Below are 23,269 nucleotides of genomic sequence, written 5' to 3' on the forward strand. Positions count from 1 at the left end.
TTCAAGTAATTTAAAAGTTTCCACGACCAAACAATGCAGGCTACGAAGCCAAAGAGACCAAATATGTTTACGTCTCCTGGGAAATGGGTTTTTAAAGTTGAATAAAGTATTAGATACAATAACGAATGGTTCCAAGGCTTCTCTTACAAAAATCTAAAAGTAGGAGGACCAAAAGTGTAATTTGATTATTTATTATTAACATTTTTTGGTAATGGGAACAAGAGGCATAGAGATGGGTGTGTGGCCTTGTCTTTCGTAAGCAAAGAGACCAATTACCACTTCCCCTTTTTATAATCACCACCTTCCCCCAATCTTCACTTGCCCTTTTTCTCTCTTCCATTTTTCTCTCAACCACAAAACCAAATCAAAAGGCCATTTCCTGTTTCCCCCAATTCTCTCTCGAAAGGGAAATATGGCCATTCCTCTGCCGGCCTCCGGCACCGGCAACGGCAACGCCACTGCCGCCACCCCGGCCCCTTTCGACCCCTCCGCCCCTCCTCCTTTCCGTATGGCGACATCCGAGCCGCCATTCCTCCCCATTGCTGGGTCAAGAACCCTTGGCGCTCTCTCGTTTATGTTCTTCGAGATTTAGTCATCGTCTCCGCATTGGTCGGCCGCGCCGTCTTCTTCGATTCCTGGCTCTTCTGGCCAATCTATTTGGTCGCTCAGGGCACCATGTTCTGGGCCATTTTGTCCTCGGCCACGACTGGTTCGAATCTCCTCTTCCTCTGTTTTTTACACTGTTTTCTTTTTCTCTCTGTTTCCGATCTCTCTGTTTTTTTTGCTTGTTTCTTCAGCGGCCATGGCAGCTTCTCCAACAGTTATGCGCTTAATTCTTTCATGGGTCTTCTTCTTCATTCCTTCATTTTGGTTCCTGATCAGGAATTGTACCGTTTGACAATTCTCTCCACCCGAATCTAAATCCTTAGATCGGGCTTCCTTTTTTTTTTTTTTTTCTTTTTCTTTTTTTTTTGTGGGGGTCTGAATCTGAAATCACTATTGGATTTTTCTGAACAGGAGAATAAGCCACAGAACTCACCATCAAAACCATGGAAATGTGGAGAAAGACGAATCATGGGTTCCAGTACGTTCGTCAGATTTGTCAGATCTCTCTGTTTTTTCCCCCCTGTTTAGCTTTTACATTCATTTCAATGGCGTCTTTTCTTTTAATGACAGTTGACGAAGAAGACTTATAAGCAGCTGGAAAAAAGAACAAGAATCCTCAGATTCACTTTACCTTTCCCCATTCTTGCATACCCATTTTACCTTGTAATTATCTCTTTTTCGATTTTGGGTTTTCGGCTTTTCAGTTTTTTCGAAACAGAAATTTGAATGTTGGCAATTTGCAGATGTGGAGAAGCCCAGGGAAAGAAGGATCTCATTTCAATCCATATAGTGATTTATTTGCTCCAAATGAGAGAAAAGACATTGTGATTTCAACTTCATGTTGGACATTAATGGCGGTTCTGTTGGTTTATTTGTCCTTCGTTTTTGGTCCATTCCAAATCTTCAAAATCTATGGCGTTCCGTACTGGGTGAACTCTCTTTTTCTTCTTCTTCTTCTTGTTTTTTTGTTTTAGGTGAAATTGAGGAACTTCTTGCCTCCTCCATTAAAATTGGTCCATCTTTCAACTCTTTTAAGGATTGAATATATTGATTTTAATGGTGGAATCACTAATTGTTAAGTTGGTCAACATCTATGAATTTTTCCACATTAAAAGAACTTCCATTTCTATTGTTTCTCTCTCATGGCACAACTCATCAATTTATTTAATTATCAAAAATTGTTTCAAACTTTTTCTATTTTTCTTCATGGGTTTTGTTTTTGGATCTAATGCATTTTGGGTTTTTTTTTTTTTTTTTAATTTTTTTTGAAGATATTTGTAATGTGGCTGGACTTTGTGACATATCTGCACCACCATGGGTATGAACAGAAGCTGCCATGGTACAGAGGAGAGGTAAGGAAAGAGAGAGAAAAATAGAGATTTTCTTGGGAAAGAAAAAATTTTGAAACCCAAGTCGGAAATATTTTTCATTTTAAAATTATATATTTATTTTTTATGGACAGGAATGGAGCTACTTACGTGGCGGGCTGACGACCGTTGATCGAGATTATGGATTGTTCAACAACATCCATCATGATATTGGAACTCATGTCATCCACCATTTGTTTCCTCAGATCCCTCACTATCATCTCGTTGAAGCGGTATGTCCTTTTTACCCTTTATTACAAAATAATAATAATAATAAATGTCTTTTTTTTTTTTTTTTTTTTTTTTTTTTTTTTTTTTTTTTTTTTTTTTAAGAATGTCGGATAGAGATCGATATCGATTTTTAAGATGATAATTGATATCTTATCTACTAAAATAAAAATATCTTAACGTTTGAGCTTAACTCAATTATTGGAGACATATATCGTTAACAGAAGAATGAGAAGTGTGAATGAACTGAAAACATAAATGCTACAACATTCTGAATTTTGTTTGAGAAATTCTCATATTTATTACATTAAATATTTGAAGGATTGTCAAAAATAGAAAAATAAGAGAAACTATTTATACAAAATAGCAAAATTTAATCTTCTTTGACAGAGACTAATAGAAGTTTATCAGAGATAGAAGTCTATCATTTGATAATAAAAATTGATACAAGTCTATCATTGATAGACGTTGATAGAAATCTATAAGTGTTTATCATTAATTTTTTGTAAATAGTTTGATATTTTTTTGCTATCTATAAAAATTTCCTTAAATATTATCTTTTCTTAAAAGACGAAAAGCTGAAAAGAAATCTTTTCAGGTCAAAAAAATCGGATAGCTATTAGATTGTAAGAACAATTTTGAAAGGAAAAATTGTTTTAAGGATCAATCGTCATGGAATAGTTATTATTTAGTGTTTGATTTGACAACAAAATAGTTTTTATTTGCTTTTTGATTTATGGGTTGTTGGATTTTAGTGATGTGATTGTCTTTAGTTTATAGTTTTATGTTTCAAAATGTTTTTCAAGTCTTAATTTCAAATTAATTTCTAATTTTTTTTATACGAGAGGTTGAATTTTTCTTTCTTGTAATAGAATATGTAACGATATAAATAGTTCAATAAGCATGAGTTTTTAGAATGGAAAATGACAAAATAAATTTGTCCTCTTTTCATTTTTAAAATATTATAATTCGTTTTATTAAACAACTTTCTTTGCCTAACCTTTACCTTTTAAGGCAGAGGCCTTCTTCGGAATCTTGACCAAATACCAAAACCAATTTTTTAAAATTCTCGTTAATAAAAAGTAACCCATTAATTATACGAGTTGCCAAGGAAATATATGAGAGGTTGAATTGATTATGATAATTAGTAAAATTATAATAGTTAGTATTTAGAGAGTAAATTATTTTAATCCAAATTAAATTAGATTGTACTTGAGGTTTAAATTATTTTCGTTTGGATAGAAAATAGTAAACATTGTAGTAAAGAAGAAAAGAGAAGATGAGTGAAAAATAATAAATACTGTAGCAAGTTAATAATGTAGAGAATTTTAAAATAATATTTATTATACTTAATTGTAGATTATAAATAGTTGTATGCATCATTATTATTGTTGGTGCCCCGAAAAGATCCTAAGCTTTACCAACATAAAAATTTTAAATTTTTAAAAAACAATTCTTAAATTTTGTTTTAATTTTTGAAATTTGACTAGAAAATCCTAAAAAAAACCGTGATTAAACAAAGCATGAATTTTCTTTTCTTTTTTTTTTTTTCCTTTTATAATAGACTCGTTATCAAACTATTTAAATATGTAAGTCTTCGTTTGGTAACCCTTTGGTTTTTTGTTTTTGTTTTTAAAAATTAAATTTATAGACACTATTTTCATCTCTAAATTTTTTATTTTGTTATCTACTTTTTATCAATAGTTTAATAAACCATGCCAAAATTTTGAAAATTGAAAAAAAATAGCTTTTAAAAATTAGTTTTTGTTTTTTTAATTTGGGTAAGAATTCAACTATTGTATTTAAGAAATATGCAAATCATGGTAAGAAACAAGGAAGAAATAAACTTAATTTTTTTAAAAAAAAAAAAACAAAAATGAAAATCCAAATAGAAGGGGTTTAAATTTTTCGAAACTAAAATCATTATCAAACATGTCTTTGAAAATTAAAAAAATTCATTCCAAATCAACACACAAGTTCTTTTGAAATAGAAAGGACATGGTAGTTAAAACAAAGATATAAACCATATATCCAAAGAGGAAATAACAAATGAAGATGTTTAAATGAAAATAACAAACTCAATCCAACTTTAACCTTTCATATTCACAAACGGAAACCTGTCAAAATCAAATGAAATGATTCATTGAATGAAATTAGTCGAAACATACCTAAATCGATACACGACGATTGTCAAAATGGTACTATAGAGACTAATGTTTGTTTGTTTTGTCTTTTTTTTTTTTTGGGGGGGCAGACAAAGGCAGCCAAGGGAGTGTTGGGGAAGTATTATAGAGAGCCAAAGAAATCAGGGCCAATTCCATTTCATTTGGTAAACAATCTGGTGAACAGCCTAAGACAAGACCACTATGTCAATGACCAGGGCAATATTGTCTTTTACCAGACAGATCCTTATCTTTACCACTACTAAAAATTCCATTCTCTCCTCTTTTCTCAAGCCTTAGTTGAGTTCAACCTTTCTTTAGAATTGTCCTTCTTGTTGGCTTAGTCGCACTTGTATTATTACATTTCCCAAAATACCCCCTTCCCAAAAAAAAAAGAACATTTTCCTTTTTGATCCCATCAATTGAAAACAAAAAAATAAATTCAATTCAATTATCATCTATCTACATCTTTCTTCTTTTCATTACTTTTTTATGGTTCTAATTGGTGCATACTTGTTTTATGATGATTTTGATTACTTTGATGGTTCTAATTGGTGGGTATCTCACAAATTTTCTTTAATATGTATAAAATCATATATTTTAAATATATGAACTTTCAAGTGTCTAATTTATTAAAAAAATTATCTTTTTTATTCTTGAAAAAAAAAAAACCAATTGTTTTAATAGAGGTTTTTTTTTTTCCTTACAGAAAATGCTCAAATGTATTCTAAGCATGTATTTACTTGTTTCTGTTTTTTTAAATAAAGTTGAATTTCAAAGACACAAGTTTTTAAAAAATTCTCTCTTTTCAAAGATTATTAAAATAATTTTTTTAATAAATAAACAACAACATCAACATCAACTAGCTATGAAATTACATTATGAGACATAAGTAGAATAAATAGTACTCGGAGTATGATGTGTGGAGAAGAGAATAAACTTGCTCGTCTAACATCTTAAATGCAAGTGAGTGTGCCATAACATTGTGACAATACTGCAAATGGGTAAAGCCCAACTCTTGTGTAATGGACATCACATCATCAACTAAGAGCTAGTCGTGGAGTGTTTATTTAGCCTTTGCTTTTAAAATATTGGAAATAACAAAACAAAGAACTTTAATAAGAATAGTGTTTATAGACTTATTTTTCTAAAACTAGAAACTAAAAACAAAGTCCCGTTTGGTAATCATTTCGTTTTTTTGTTTTTGGTTTTTGAAAAAATTAAGCTTATTTTCTTTCATTTTCTTACCATGGTTGTATCAATCTTAAGTAGAAGAGTCGCCTTCTTAACTAAATTCCAAAACAAAAATAAGTTTTTTAAAAAATACTTTTTTTTTCTAGTTTTCAAAATTTGACTTGGTTCTTAAAAATAGGGATAAAGATAGTTATCAAAGCAAGAGATTTATAGGTGAAAGTAGTATTTATAGACTTAGTAATTTTAAAAAATGGTTATCAAATAGAGCCTAAATAATTATCAAATGAGACTTTAGAACAAAATCAGTGAAGCTAAAAAATGTTTAGTGTGATTTGTTTTCTCAATACTCACATAAACAAGGACATACCTACTTATAAATAAGCATGTAGAAACTTAATTAATGGAAGACATCAATTTTAGTCCTCAGAGTTCATTTGATAACTTTATTAGTCCAAGAAATCATAGGATGTTTTCCATATATCGGGATGGCAGATGGAATTGAGATGGTTGAGTGTAGAGTTAGATGCGAGCCTTCTTCAAACATAATTCATATTTCAATAGAATTCGGGGGAGAGCTTTGACCATTCAAAATTTACTATCTCTATGCTTCATCAGAAATAGGTATGATAACTATATATATATATATATATAGCGATTTATATTAATCATAACTGTTTTTTTAAATTGAGATTTCACTATTATTCATATATTCACGTATTTATAAATATATAAAAATCATTTAAGTGTAAGTGCAACAATACGTACTATTTTTATCCAAGATTTTTCGACTTTAGGTTTATTAATTGAGATGCTTCAATCTACCGTATAAATTCTCCTCCATCTCATTATTGTAATAAAAATGGAAAATCGATAAAAGTAAGAGAATAAAGACTTGCAACCATTCAAAACAATGCTCAATTAGTTTCTTTTTTTTTTAGCTGAACAATTGCAAGGTGAATAATTAATATCAACATTTGGAAACAAATCTCTTCACTTTAAAGGTTGGAATCTAATCAGGATTATTGGAAACTGGAATTAGGATGAAATTATAATCCATTACAAACTCATTACCTCCCAAACAGGCTCTAAATGTTGTTTAACTAAAAACAAAATTAATTAACTAATAGAGACTTGTAAAGCCAAGTTAGGAAAATGACGAAATACCAATTAAGAGCAAATTAAATAAGGAGGTTCATTTGTCAACATGAACATAGTTATACAAAAATTAATTTGTAGAACTTGTTTGGGGGCTCAATATTCTATGTGGGGAGATCATATAGTCCCTATATTACCGTTTGGCCCATTGATGTATCATCTTCCCTTTCCACTTTCTTCAACATGTGTAACCCTCATTTAATAACTCTCTCAGCTTCTCTACCCTCACTTCCTATATCTCCCCCCCTTCTCATACCACTCTCTCCTCCTTTTCTATGGCTCACTTACTTTTTTTTATTTCTTTATTATTTTCTTGAGTTTATTTTATTATACTTCGGATGTAATTTTTTCCCACTATATCCATTTTATTAAGAAACCATGGTATTTCAATCTAGTTCCATGCACCCATTTTTTTACCTTCAATTTACATATATCGTTTTTTCCAGTGTTATGTGATAGAGTATATTAATACTTTATTATCTATAAATTATGTCATTCAAGTTTTCATTTTTATTTGCTTAATATATCAATTATTTATCTATATAATGCCCCATTAAAAAAATCACAATATTTTGGATTAAATCTTTGTACACAATTTCTCAAAAATAAAAAAATCTCTTCATATACAACATCATTATTTAAAATCTACTATTCAAAAGCCCATTATAAAACCTCAATAAAAAAACTCATCCGTGAATATATATGAGAAAAGCTTCAACGAAATCCCTAAAATCAAACCGAAGTAAAACTTTTTATTTTAAATGGCTCACTAAAATATTTAACTGACCATTCATAACTTTTTAGTTCTCGATAATTTTTAAAATTTTAATTTATAAATACTACTTTCACTCGTTTATTTTTATTTTTTATTTGTCTTATTTTTTAAGGCTCTTTTCAAAATTTAAATCATGATTGAAAATTATATATATATATATAGTATTACAATGTGAAAAAGGTTTTAGAAAAAAAAGTTGGTATATCCATCCCTGGCTTAGAATTAAATTTCGTATTTTTAAATGTTGGTATTTAGTTAACTCTTTAGATTAATCTTAAATTTTGACTTAGTTTTTCTAAACAACAATAATAAAAAATTATTTAAAAGACAATATTTGAATACAAAAAGCTGAATTGATACAATAATTGAATTATAAGATTATTCATACAGGTAAATAATATTATAGTACAAAAAATTGAACTAGATAACACTGACATGAATTTTACACACTCAAAGACATAAAACACAGACATATGAACTTAGACATAACAACTCTGCACATCTAAACATAGACATATGAACTCAGACAATACAATTTTGCACCCCAAACACAGACATTAGAACTCTAGACATCCTATGTCATTTCAGCACCAAACAGCTTCGTACTCTTTTTCTAAAGTTGGAGACTCGAATTCCTATGCTCCACATTTATGGTATAAAAAATAGAATTAAGAAAAAAAGAGATTGATTACAATGTAGTAGGAGAGATTCGTAGATTTCAAATGTTTTTGTTTTATATTGAAAAGTCTCATTTTCACGTAAGGGACCATACTTTGGTTGGAGAAGGCTCTTTAATCAACATCCCTTCTTTTGAAGGCCATGTCCTATAAAGATAGGGGAAGAGAATCTATGCTTCACTTTTTTCCCTTTTTCTTTTTCCTTTTTTTTCCCTTCTTCTTGTTGTGCTATTTCTCCAATTTCTTCCCTAACTTTTTCTTTAAGGGAAAAATATCTTTTAGCTGCTTTGTTTTCAACTTAGTTTCTTAGATGTCTAAATTTCAAAATGTTACATATTTAACACTTAAAATTTGAATTCGATTTCAATTAGTTTTTAAAATTTAAAATATGTCAATTTTATCCTTGGGATTTGAGTTTATGTTTCAATTTGGTTACCCTTTCAAGACTTGCATTTTTAACATCAATTTTTTTTACTAAATATTCACTTTAATCTTTGACATTAATGTCTATTAATTAATTTAAAATGAGTATGAAGTAAAAATTTAATTTTAATTTTAATCGTGATGAAAAATAATGAAACCTAACTCATTATAATTCGTTTAATTCTTTTAAATTAATTAATAAACATTAACACCTAAAACCGGAAGTGAGTATTTAGAGAAAAATCAAGTTTAAAAGTGTAAATTAGAAACCTAAAGACCAAATTGAAACAAAATTTAAATTTCATGGATAAAATTATAACAATTTGAAATTGAGAGAATAAACAAACTCAAAACAAAGAAATAAAAGTGTAACATTTTGAATAGGCCAAATGAAAACTAAACCTAAAACTTAAGGTCTAAATATATATATATATTATAATTTTTGTTTCATCATATGAAACAATTTTTAATTTAATCCATATTATAATAAAACGTCAACGTACACTTTACTCATGTGACTTAGTACATAACAACTTACTTTACTTGAAACTATATGTTGCTATATAAAATTGAACCATCACAATGTCAATATATAATAAAATTTGACAAACTCATTAACGTTTTCAAATTCACATATTGTCATTTTTAATGCTTAGTGTATGTGTTAGTCCCCAACGTTGAGTTTTTTTCCCAATTTGGTGTATAATATTTTTTCAATTTAGTGCTATGTGTTCACATTTTTCAATAATTAATACATTAACTATTAGAAAATACGAACGGATACATGTAGGGACCAGAGGATACGTATCCTCCTCAAATTACCACTTTTTGTATTTTTAATATAAATTTATAGTATATGTTGAAGATATATATAAGCTGATTCAATAATTTTCAAGTATGTGTAGAGCAGTGGTGGGCGCACTGTTTCTTATCAAGGAGCATAGTTCAAGCCCCATTTTTTGCACTTTTTAAATTACTACGATTAAATCTTTTTTTAAAGAATATCCACGTAATAAAACATGATAATGTTATTGTTACTATCTTCGCAAAATTTACTCTAAATAAATATGGAGAGATATTTTAAAAGAAAAGTAACAATAAAGTCTATAAAATTGTCATCTTTAAAAAAGAGAAAGAGAAAAAAAAAATCTTTATCCAATAGATTTTATACATAAATCATCCTGATTTAATAACTATAATTTTTTAATCAATTAATATATAAATTAAATTTTTTGAATTAAAATTTATACAAAAATCAATAGGATTTGATTGTATAATCGAATGCAATATCAATGAATGAATAGTTGTCTTATAGCATATATAAAGGAATTTTTTTTGGATAAGTTAGATATAAAATCATCATGAATTGATTTCAAAACATGAAATCTCATAGACGACAGTTGTAATATGTATTGAATTAGTTAATTTATGAAGTCATGAATACTTTTTTATATTTTTTCTTTAGTCTTTTTTAGGAGTGTTCATGGATTAGGTTGAAATACTTTTTAGACCCAATTCGTTCGGATTGTACATTTTTTCAACACAAATAACTCTTATTAAATAATGAATGCAATCTAACCCAACCATGAAATATTCGAGCGTTGGGTTGGTTCGGGTTAGTTGGATTGTTAATTTAAGTTTTTATTCTAAACCATAAGTAAAATGTTAGTATGCAAAATTTTTATTTAATTAAAATTAACAACTCAATTTCAATTTGGATTATAAAATTTTCTTCCAAAGTGCTAAAAATTATTTTTAGGAGTTGTTGGAGAACAAATTATCAAAAAAATCATGAAACTAAATAAATTCAAAATAAACATATGTATATATAATTGTATCATAATTAAAAGACATACTTTTTAAAAATAGTAAGAAGCTTAGATTGATTTGGATCGGGTTAAATTATTTTAGGTAAATTCATGGATAAACTCATGGACAAACTCAATCCAAATCGTACGGGTTAGGTTGTGTTGAACGGATTTTTTGGGTCATCGAATTATATACAAATTAATATATAAATTATTATATATTAAAGCTTAAAAATAAAATTAGTATAATTTTAAAAATACATAGACTAATTTATTACTAACTAAATTTTATTTTAGGAATTAAATTATTGTTTTTTTTATAGAAGTTCAACACTACAAATAAAAAAAGACTTCAAGAAAAATATAAAAATATATAAAATAAGAAGCAAATCACATGATTCACACACCCATCTCACGACTAAAAACATCAAGCAAAAGATTGCTTTTATGAAAATAAATAATAAAAAGTTGACATTTAAAAAAAACAAATCAATTTGTTTAAAAATAATTCCATTAATAGGAAAAATGGGCCCTAAGTAAATATTTAAATCGATGAGATCTATTTTGCAAAAATACATCAATAATTTTTTTTTTTTTTTTAAAAAAAAGAGATCCATAGTGGGAATGGAAAGACATAGTACTACAAACAATGTATATACTTTCTTTTCTTTTTTTCTTTAAAGAAAGTTATCACCTGAATAGCAACATTTAAAAAATGTTATGAAATTTATAAAATTAAATATGAATAAAATAGTACAATCAGTGTGTGAGAAGTACTAAAAGAGACCATTTTTTAAGGAATGCAATTCAGAGAGTAGATGGAAAGTATTCTACAATTTGCATCATAAAAAAATGAGCCATTACTCTATTGATCACTAAAAATAAGAAGCTAACACCACTTTTTATTTAGGTTTCAAAAATATTCTTAGCGTAAAAATTAACGTTCTATTTACTCTTTATCATGTATAAAATTAACGTGAATTTAAAATTAAAATTCGATGCTGATACAACAAAAAACAAAAAATATTATTATAATTTTAAAGCGATGTGACAAGTTTTTGTTATTTTATTTAAATCATTTTTCATTCCCGCCCCACCGTTAACTTGTTCTTCTTCTTCTCTATCCATCGACTCTTTCTCACCCTCGTTGTCCCCCAACCTACCATTGTTTTCTCTCTCTCGTCCCTACTACCCTTTATTATTTAATTAATTATTTTAAAGATGATGTACTTCAAATCAACTCGACTTAAAACCCTTGTTAAATAAATAAGTGTAAGTATTTTCATAGTTGTGTATAATAGATTATCTAATAGGTTTCTAAATATTTAATTTTGTATCTAATAGAATTCTAATATTTTAAAATAGCTAACAAAGCTATTAGATGCAAAATTACTCAGTGATGCTATTATAATGTCATTGTCTCTTAATAATTATCAGATATAAATTCGAAGTATTTGTGAAGTTTTCCGTCATTCAATGATGCAAAACTATTAGTCATTAGGATGATTTTCTCGAATAAATTTTTATATTAATCTAAAAGATAGATAAATTAAATTAATATTTTTTAATAATAAAAAAAGATATAACACGGAGTGGTTAGTGGGTATAAGGGATACATTATTTTTTTATGAATACAATTGGGCTCCACTCTTCTCACTCGTTCTTTCACTTTCATATTTAAAGTTGTTCCCTTTTTCCCCTTTTTCTTTTTGCTTTTTCGCTTTCTTATTTTATATTCTTTCAAACTTACCCTTTTTTTTGTTATGTATGTTTAATTTCCATTTTTGAATAATCATAACTAAACTAATTGAGTTCTTCTTCTTCTTCTTATTTTTTTTTTTTTAAAAAAACCTATTTTTTAAATTTTTAGAAAAAAGGGAAAGAAAGAAACTTCTTTTCTTCAAACCGAAAGCATGAAAATGACTACAAGATGTTTCTAATTCTTTTATACATCACCGAAAGCCTTTTTCTCTTTTCATTTTTTCTTCTTCCCTCATCCCCCTTTCAACAATCTCACCCTTCACACACATATCTAGAGATTAAGTTATTAATTTTCTAAAAAAAAAAAACCAAGAGAAATTTTCAAAAATCCAAAAATAAGGAAAACTATTTATACAAAACAGAAAAATTTTAATCTTTTATGATAGAGGGTGATAGAGATGGATAGAAGTCTATCAGCATCTATCATTAATAAAAACTAATAGAAGTCTATCAGTGATAAATACTGATAGATGTCTTTTAATGTCTACTAGTATTTTTTTTTGCTATTTTTGTAAATAATTTGACATTTTTCTATCTGTAAAAATTTTTCAAAAAACAACAATGTTATGTCACCATCAAGAATGAGAGGAAGGATGTTATTTAAAAAATAATCTTTTCAGATCAAAGAATGACCTTGAGAAGATGTCAAAGTTGCAAAGACATAAGCCACTTCGTTCTCCTCATGTAGAGCATGTCAAAAGCAAAGAGCTTAACTAACTTGCCCACAAAAATAATATCCTCAAGAAAGATTTGAATATCAAAGAGAGATGAATCCACTTTGTTACTTGCTAAGAACATAGATTTGCTTCTGTTGATGGCCTGAACCGATGCTTTCTTATAGTCTCTTAGAATCTTCTTCAGCTTACGACACTCCTTTTCAGAGTCCTTTAGAAAGAACAAATTGCCATCAACAAAGAAAAGATGAGTTATGACATAAGATAATTTTTAGCAATTTTGATATTATAAATATTGATTAGAAATCCTTCCTTGATTAAGTGAGTAGAGAGACCTTTCACGTACAGAAGAAACATGTAAGGAGACAACGAATTGATAGAGTATACTAATATGCAACAGAAGAAATCAGAATCAATAAGCACTCTAATTATATTTAATTTGAGTTTAAAACATGCTTTTCAAAACTATTTCATAAGAGGGTTTGAGTAGTACATTACCTTTGAAGACTCCTCCTCTAATTTAGCAGAATATCACGAATTTGTGCTTGAAACTTCAAGTAGACCACCATAAAGATCCTCTCCACTAAACTCTAGTATGAATTGTGTGGTGGAAACACTTAAATTGAGTTGGAATTAGGTGAATTTGAGAGAAGGTTGTAGGTTTTCTTTTTCAACAGCAGCTTGGTACTTCTCTCAGCATGCATACCTCTTCTTCAGCCTTGAACTTCAATTTATAAGTTCAAAAACATGCAGATAGTTTGTGTGCATGGTGGCTAGCACCTGCTTCATGAATTAATGGAAGAATTTTAGTGGAGATTGAGTAAGGTGCTTAGCACCAAAGTGGAATTTTCCAACTTTTTGGAAAATTCCACTATCCAATTTGTTTTTAAAACAACAAATTGATTTTTATAAAACAATTTTGTTTTTCAAATAAACTGATTTATTTATATATTAGTTTTATAAAATTAATTCTATTTATTAATTTTAAATAAAATTAATTTAATTAAATCTTTTAATTATTTTGTTAATTTAATTATTTAATATCTTAATTAAATTAATAAAATACCAATTCCACTATTCATGTAATTGATATTTAAATCATAATTTAAACATTAATTTAATTCTCCAGCTTTGTTTGATTTCGATAAAATTAAACATTTCAATTGTATCGAATACAATCAATTGAAACCCTAATTGAATTTGAACATTTCAAATTCTTAACCCTAATTTCAAATCTCATCTAAAATAGTCAATTTACTAATCCGATTTATGAGCTAGAGAGGGACCTTATGGACCTACAGATCATGAGCTTATAATTTTGTAATTAATTGGTTAAACTCTTTAAATCGAATTAATTACTATTCGTTAACTATCAAGACATATCACTTAGTTTGATAGTTGCACTCTCCTCACTATAGATGTATTTCTGTCCATTTTAACTATAATCAGTAAGTCGATCCTTCACAGGTCATTCATACGCTAGGTTAAATTACCGTTTTACCCTTGTAAATACAACTTGATCCTTAAGCTCCCACTGATCCTCTATTGAACAATTGATTTATAGTACAACTTATTGAAGGAAATCAGACTCGGGATTTCCATGAGTAGCGGAAGCAGACTATTCCAAATTACATTCATGGATCAACAAATCATTTACAGTCTTCAATACAAGCAGTTATACAATTTACAGAGAAATTACAGCATGAAACATAAATGTACAGAGGAAAAAAACTGTACTAATAACGACAGAAGTGTCTCATGCTCCGATGCGCACTTTGATCGAACAACAGCAACCACGAGCATTTGATCTACACGATTGCAACACCGCACGAACATAGCACGAACACTTCGTGCTCGTCCTCAATGATCTCCTCGGTCACGAACTCCTCCGCAATAGCGAACGGCCTCCGTAGCACTATGAACGGCCTTCGAAAAACCTCGACGGTGTCGAGTTGAGTCTGACACCACCAACAAGGTGACATTGGTATTCTCGGTATGAGAATCTAGAGGGTGGGTTCTATTTGGACTTGGTGTGAGGCAGACAAACGGAGGAAACAACGATCGCATACACGACTGGGCAAGTGGGAGAAGTCGGAGACTTATCATATAGGTCGATGCCCAATCGTTTAGATAAAACTATGCGATCGTCTAGCAAAAGCTATGCGATCGTTTAGCTTATCGTCTAGCTTGGTCTATCGCGTATAGACTCTACACAATCGTTTACTTGGGTCAGCGATCGTCTAGCAAAGCTATGCGATCGTTTAGTATAGCTAGCATAGCTTTGCTAGACGATCGTTTAGTAAATACTGAACAATCATTTAGCTAACACTGTACGATGTTAGCTCTCCAACCGTCGTTTTAGTAAATCTGTATTTACTTGACGATTTCCGTTAGTTTTCTTTCGCCGGAGAGAAAATTCAAATTCTTTTTCAAACTTTTTTGTGAAAACCTTCTTCTTTTTCAAAAATGGGGAAACCACTTTCCTTTATACTCACAGTTATCATGATCCATAACCACCTACTATTTTGGTTATTTAAAAAGAAAAGATATTAATTATCTAATAATTAATATTATTATAAATATAAATGATAACCAACTTATCATACTATATTTATAACCTATAGTTTTAATATTTCATCTCATGAAACATATAAACCATAATTCTTTTCCTATTCCATGGTACTTAAATGTAAATCTCATTTACATCAATCCTCCACTAGATGTATCTTATATATCAATGATTATATCATATATAATCAAGATACCTCTTGTCAATTTGAAAATTTCAAATCAACATCAAGAACTGATCATTACATGAATCCAAGCTACCAAGGGTCCTCATGGACCTGTAGATCCGAAGCTCTAACGATATGTGGATAACTGACTAAACTCTTTAGTCACGGGATCCACCATCGTTAACTGCCAGGCACCCACTAAAGACTGACAACTAAACTCTCCTCACTACAGATATATATGTGTCCATTTTAACCAATCAGCAGTGCGAACACCATTCACAGATCGCTCGTAAGTACAGTTGGGCCAATAACCGTTATGCCCCTATAGTTACATTTGTCTCCTTAAGTACCACTGATCCCTTTAATGAACATAAATCATAGTCCTAATATGACTGAGTCTTCTCTTCCAAGAGAAGCTGTGGCCACTATGTTCAAGCTCGGAATCAGCCCTAAGGGAGCAATCTCTCTATTTATCCCTACTTCGGGAAAGAAGTTGAATTCCATATTGTGAATTGAGTTCCTAGCTCCAGATCAGACAAGTCCCCAAAAAGGTAGGCATGTTGAGTTGGCAATCTGGCCACTCTCACCCATACTAATCAAAGGACCACCCTCAAAGGCAGGAGTTCACAAAACACTCAGGATTAAGGTCATGTCACCTATGGTCATTTAGGTGAGATGCAAGTCTCTAGTATCACGTTATATACAGAGTCTAGTCTTCTCGTGGTCCAGGTCTTATACAAACTCTTTGTATAGAACACCCCCGCTCCACGTCTCCATACAAATGATCAGGATCTACCATCTGTAGTAGTTAACAACACTTACAAACCTCTACAAAGTGGGTCGTATCCGTAGTGTCACCAGGATCAGGTATCCCACCTTAATCCTTATACTACAGAGCAATTTAGGTTATCACTTAAGGCATGATACACTTGTATATCACATATACATGCTTAAGTTCACATAAGATAATCAAGGAGCTTTGTTTATTGGATATAAGTAAATGCTAAAATTAAATAACACTTATTTAATTCATTTAACAATGTGCATCTTTACAAAACAACGAGACTTCGGGAGAATTAGGACACCAATCCCAACACTTATAAATCATGACCCTCTCTACTAAGAGAGTTCGAGGTCCTGTTGTTCAAGACTAGACATCAGCACATAAGAAAACAACCTATCTGCTAACCCTAAGTCGGTTAGGAGGGAATTCCATCTTGCATCGCTATGTCCCCAACTATCTATTCGGTCTTATCCCCAAAATGGGAAGCTTATTGAGCAGTGTTGTTGGACTACTCTCACCTATGCAGATCAAAGGATAATCCTGAATAAACAAGAGTTCATAGTTAACTTAGGATTAAGATCGAGTTACCTTAGGTCATTTTAGTTTGAAATAGTTAGTTTTAATAGTAAACGGTTTTATAAAGAAAAGTGACTATTTCGAGGTCCATTCTTATGAAAACTCAATGCATAGGATGCCCCACTCACATGTCTCTACATGAATAATTTGTGGATCACACCATTTGTATCAGTATACAAAATGGGTCACATCCAATAGTGTCACCAGGATGAGATATCCAATTTCATCCATATACTTATAGACCATTTTGGCTATATGCTTTAACTTGATCCTATTTATGTCACCACATAAAGTTAAAGTGTTCATACTATAACCATGGATATATTTATTAGATTTTCATAAAAGAATGCAATATCAACAATTTAATTCAATGATACTTTTATTGATAAATAGAATATGTTAAAACTATTTATGAATTGTGAGGTTAGGACATTCCTAACACGAATTACCTTGGCGGATACTTTTGGACGGTTTGGAACACTCCCTAGGGATGCCATTCACCATAATTGCAAAACTGACTGCCTCCATACATCTCATGATCAAATTAATCCATCGCTGATCAAAACCCAATTTAAGCATAATCTCACTAAAAAAATCCACCTGACTCTGTCATAGGTTTTACTGGTGACAATATTGGCAGCTGCACACTCCCCTTTTCCTTTCCTCTTATTATGGAAGCACTTGTATCCAATCATAACATTGTTCATAAAATGCCAGTAAAGGATAAAGACAAGTTATGAAGGATAATCTCACTCAAGATCCTTTTCATTCTTAAAGCCAGAACCTTAGCTACCAACTTATAGACCACATTACAAAGATTGATCAGTCTAAACGTAGGCATAAGTTTGGAAGACTTATTTCACCTGGAAATAAGAGAGATAAAAGTGTTATTGATCTTACTTAAATCCCTAACCTCATTAAGAAAATTCAAACAGACAATCGCAACTTCATCACCCACAATATCTCAATACATTTGGTAGAAAAGAGCTTGCATACCATCCAACCTAAGAGCTTTAGACAAATTCATCTTCTTAAGAGCTCGATCAACATCAGATCTACAAAAACATTTATGAAAAGCTTCATTATGATGACTAGGGGTATAGGCAGGTTTCTTCTGTTGAGATGTATGCTCTAAAGCTTTATAGTTGATAAGTTATTTGAAAGAATGGTTGATTATTTTATATATACAATTATTCATTAAGGAAAAATCTAAAATTATTTTATGTAAGTTGAACAGTATGTGGTAGACATATAAGTAGATCATGTTCAAATAATAACCTAAATGGTTTGTAGTATATGGATAAGGTTGGGTGCCTTATCCTCGTGATATTACGGATATAATCCCTTTATAAATGTTACAAGAGTTGTAAGTGTTAAAAAAGATTTGAGTCAAACTGTTCATGTAGAGACATGCGAGTGGAAGTATCCCATATAAAGAGTTTATATAAGACCAGACCGGAAAATGATTAACTTTCTTTATAATACCTTTGACTGAAGAGATTTACATTTCATAGGATAACCACAGGTAACTCGACCTCAATCCAGAATGAATTATGAACTCTTGTCTATGAGGGTTGTCCTTTGAGTTGTTTGGGTGAGAGTGAAGGGATGAGAATTTTGGGATTGGTGTCCTAAATCTCTTGTATTTTCGTAGTTTGTAAAATTGTATAAACAAATTGTTATTAATAAATAAATTTTATTTTATGAGCATATTTTATGAGCATACACTCAATCTAATAAACTAAGATCCTAGGTTATTTGATGTAATTTAAATAAGTATGTAGAGACATATAGGTGGATCTTGTTTAAATAATAACCTGAATGGTTGTAGTATATGGATAAGGCTAGATACCTTATCTTGGTGACACTACGGATATGACCCACTTTGTTGTAAAGTGCTACAAATGATCTGACCCTAACCACTCATATGGAGACATGTGAGCGAGGGTATCCTATACAAAGAGTTTTTATAAGATTGGACCATGAAATGATTTGTCTTATTATATAACAAGGTTAATAGTAGAGATTTACATTTCACCAGGATGACCATAGGTGACATGACCTGAATCTTGATTAAGTTGTGAACTCTTGCTCATGAAGATGGTCCTTCGATTTGTATGGGGATCATCTGATTGGGGAGCTGGGAACACAACTACACAAGACAAAATTCACTTTTTTTCTAATGTCGTAATAAGTAGATAAATTGCTCCCTTAAGGGCTGATCTTGGGGCTTGAACAATGTGGCCACACCCTTTCTTGGCTTGAAAAGAACTTGGTTATAGTTGAATTATGACTTATTGTTCATTAGAGGAATCAGTGGTACATAAGAAGTTAGATATAACTATAGGGGCAAAACGATAATTTTGGCCAGTTGTACTTATGAGTAATTTGTGACGAGTCATCGCATTGTTGATTGGTTATATCCAATGGACCCTGAAATATATCTGTAGTGCAAATAGTGCAACTGTCAGTCTTTAGTGGAGTGACTGATAGTTAATAGAAGTTGAGTAATTTAATTAAATTAATTATCCAAGTACCATTTGAACTTCAATCTATAGGTCCATAAGGTCCCATCTGTAGCTCAACAGGGATTTAACTGAGAATTAATTTTGGATTAATTTGAAGTGTTCAAATTAATTGAGAGAATTAATTATATATGATATAATTAATTAAATTAATTATATGTGATATAGTTAAACTAACGTATTAGATACATTATAAAATAAAGTATTTTGAGAAGAATTTGAATATGATTGAAATACTAAATATATGAATGAGATTCATATAATTAAATTTAATCTAAATATGATTTATGTTAAATACTATAAATAGTTTAGAGGAATTAAATATTTGGATATGATTCAAATATTAATAATATGGATGAGATTTATTGGGGCTGATGCCCTAAAGTCTCGTGTCTTGTAGTTTGTACGAACGCTTGTGATGTATAATATATAATATTTTACTTAATTTCTTGATTTTGCTCATCTGAATGTTTTATATGCTTTACCACAAACCAATAAACCTAAAATCCCTGGTTATCCATATGTCTCAAGCGTGTATGTGGTGACATACAAGTGGATCATGTCTTAAGAGATAACCAAAATGGTCTATAGTATATGGATATAAGAGAAAAACCTTATCTTGGCTACGGATGCAGCCCGCTTTGTGGAATAGTTACAAGTATTGTAACTTGTCACAGATGATCTGATCTTGATCATTTGTGTAGGGGACATGTGAGCGGAGGCGTCTTATACATAGTGTATAAGACCTGACTACAAAGTGTTAATGTCTCGTTATATAACACCGTTCATGACAGAGACTTCACTTCACTAGGATGACCATAGGTAACATGACCTCAATCCTGAGTGAGTTGGGAACTCTTGCCATTGAGGGTGGTTCTTTTATTTACATGGGTGCAAGTGGCCAGGCCGCCGACTCAAACCTACTAGTACCACTTTGGGGATTCGTCTGATTTGGGAGCTGGGAACTCAGTTATATAAGATGGAATTCACTCCTTCCCCAATGCACGGGTAAGTAGATAGATAGCTCCCTTAAGAACTGATTCTGGAGATTGAACGATGTGGCGCCACACACCTTCTCTTGGCTCGAGAGGTGTTCACACATTGTTGGACTATGTTATATTGTTCATTAGAGGAATCAGTGGTACTTAAGGAGTGAGATGTAACTATAGGGACAAAATGATAAATTGGCCTAGCTGTACTTACGAGCATTTGTGAAGGGTCATTGTACTCATAATTGGTTATATCGAGTGGACACAGAAATATATCTGTGGTAAGAAGAGTTCAACTGTCAGTCTTTAGTGGAATGACTGGAAGTTAACGAATAGTGGATCTCGTGGCTAAAGAGTTTAGTCAACTATTCACGTACTGATAACTTGTAAAAATAAAAGTGATTAAAGTTCAAATTATTAAAAAAAAAAAAAATGAGAGAAGGCGATAGTAAATAGGCAATATTATGATTGAACACGCCAAATTGAAAGCAAAATCACGATCGCTAACTCTCATCGCATAAAAGCAGTTAAACTGAGTTAATCTTGTATTTCTGTGCAGGAACAAGGCGATAGCGCGATCTCCTAAGTTGGCGATCCAATAGAACAAGGCAATAGCACGATCTTCTGAGTTGATGATCTAATGATACTTCAAAGACGATCGCGTGATGACCTTACATAAAGGCAGTGGCCTAATGTGATAAAATGTGATGGGACGTGAAGCCGATAGTGGTTAAATCAGAAATTCAGTTAGCGATTGTTGAAGACCATATCGTTGCAAATCCATTGAACCTTCAGTGACCATCAGACGGTAGGACAAGGTATGGAAATTAATGTCGCCCATCCACGCAATCATTAGTGAGATGAAGAACTGTTTTGTCTGGAAGTCTATAAATACCATTCAATACTACCAAACCAATAGAAGGAATTCTTAAGAAGAATTAATTTTTGGAGAGGTTGAGAGACTGCCGAAACAACACGGAAGAGAGACACCAACCCACACCTAACCCTTGTGAGAGCAAGAGTTACAAATTAGAAAAGAATTGGAGTGCTAAAAGTCGTGTAAACGCCAGAGGAAGCAAGATACTGCTTACCTAGCTTAACATTTACATCATCTATTGTTTTTTATTTGAGCATTTTATTTGCAAGAATGGAAATTACATTTCAATCTATGTTCATTCTTTTCACGCCATACATGAGTAGCTAAATTTGTGAATGGGTTGAGAAGTACTTAGCTAGCATGACTTGAGTTATGCACTTTATGTGATCATCTTGTCTTATGTATGTTTCATTCATCACTTTTTAGTACTTGAAAGAGTAGTCTAAAGACATAGAATCTAGGCTTGAAAGAGTCAGATTAGATCTCATAAGTAAGAATAGAGGAGACTTAGAAATAAGTACTATCTGTTGTCCATATGCATTGAGAAATATAGTGCTTAATATTTGTGTATAGCATGATCGCATGACTTATAGAATATCTTAAGAAATGTTAGCAAAACCTCTTCTCAACCCCTTTATCGCATATTTGTTACAACACCTCTCTTCTATCGCTTTGCATTTAATTCCATTGCCCCAAGAAATCAAAGTCAATCACCATCCAACTTCTTAAACTCAAAATAGCAATAAGATCAGAGATAGAGTCTGTCGCATATCTATCTGATTAATCCCTACGTTCGACCCTGGACTTACCAAGACCCTAAGAAGGCTTATACTTAGGCTTTGTTAGGAAAACTTGCATAATCATCACATCCACACACCCTTTCATCGCATGATAAATCAACGCATCAAGTTTTTGGCGTCGTTACCGGGGATTCCGGTATAGATTGTGCTAACATCAAACCTCTTTGATCTTTGTAGCTCTCGACCTTTAAAGTATTGCCATTACACTTGTGAAGGAAGAAGCAAGCATCCTATGAGCGAAGGAAATACTCCTGAGCTTGAGTACGACCTAGAGATTGAAAGAACTTTTTGCAAAAGGAAGAGAAACAGACGCAGACAGCAAGGAAGAGCTCGCAAAATGGCTGAACAACTTGAAGAACGAGTAGCAAATGAAAACATGCTGGCAAATCCCATCCTACTAGCAAATGATCACAATAGACTCATCTGGGACTATGTGTCACCAAATTTGTATGATTTCTCACAGGAATCATGAGACCAGCATTGGATGGATCAAGGTTCGAGATGAAGCCAGTAATGTTACAAATGATACAAACAGTGGGACAGTTCGGATGACGGCGTGGTGAAGATCCGCACTCCCATCTACGAAGCTTCATTGAAATATGCAACACTTTTGTGTTCCCTAATGCTTTCCCATAAGAGGTTCGACTTACGTTATTTCCATTTTCACTATGCGATAAAGCAAGAAAATGGGTATATTCTCTCGAACCAGGAGAGATGACGTCTCCCTCCCATAAAAAATGCCAAAAGGAGGAGATTGATCACTAATTTTGAACAAGAAGAAGATGAATCAGTCAGTGACGCATGGGCGAGATTCAAGGGGCTAATATGTGACTGCCCACACAATGGATTATTTGATTGCCTCCAAATGGAGATTTTCTATCATGGACTCAACTCTGCATCGCAGACAGCTGCCAATCTGTCTCTTATACACATCTAGATGTGTATAAGAGACAGATATGTGACTGCCCACACAATGGATTATTTGATTGCCTCCAAATGGAGATTTTCTATCATGGACTCAACTCTGCATCACAGACAGCTGTCAATGCGGCAACAGCAGGAGGTCTTTTGGACAAAACATATGAGAAGCAAAAAATATTCTTGATCGCATCTCATCAAACCATGAAGATTGACAAGAAAGTGATCAAAGAAC

General features: G+C 31.4%; 1 protein-coding gene and 1 non-coding gene across 2 annotated transcripts; one reads left to right on the plus strand and one right to left on the minus strand.

Moving 5' to 3' along the window:
• The first annotated feature begins 239 nt into the window (after positions 1-239).
• On the plus strand, positions 240-4,828 carry LOC120082405 (omega-3 fatty acid desaturase, endoplasmic reticulum-like). The gene is given in 10 exon segments (XM_039037567.1): positions 240-509; positions 512-685; positions 688-709; positions 798-887; positions 1,018-1,084; positions 1,177-1,269; positions 1,350-1,535; positions 1,878-1,958; positions 2,069-2,206; positions 4,456-4,828. Coding segments are annotated over 10 exon segments (1,122 nt in total). The 5' UTR covers positions 240-412; the 3' UTR covers positions 4,630-4,828.
• Positions 4,829-22,858: 18,030 nt separating this feature from the next.
• Positions 22,859-22,965, minus strand: LOC120084332. Its single transcript, XR_005483692.1, has one exon. It is a non-coding gene; the product is annotated as a small nucleolar RNA R71 (small nucleolar RNA).
• Between the last annotated feature and the right edge of the window lie 304 nt (positions 22,966-23,269).

The sequence above is a fragment of the Benincasa hispida genome, chromosome 8, assembly GCF_009727055.1.
Source record: "Benincasa hispida cultivar B227 chromosome 8, ASM972705v1, whole genome shotgun sequence".
NCBI lineage: Eukaryota > Viridiplantae > Streptophyta > Magnoliopsida > Cucurbitales > Cucurbitaceae > Benincasa > Benincasa hispida.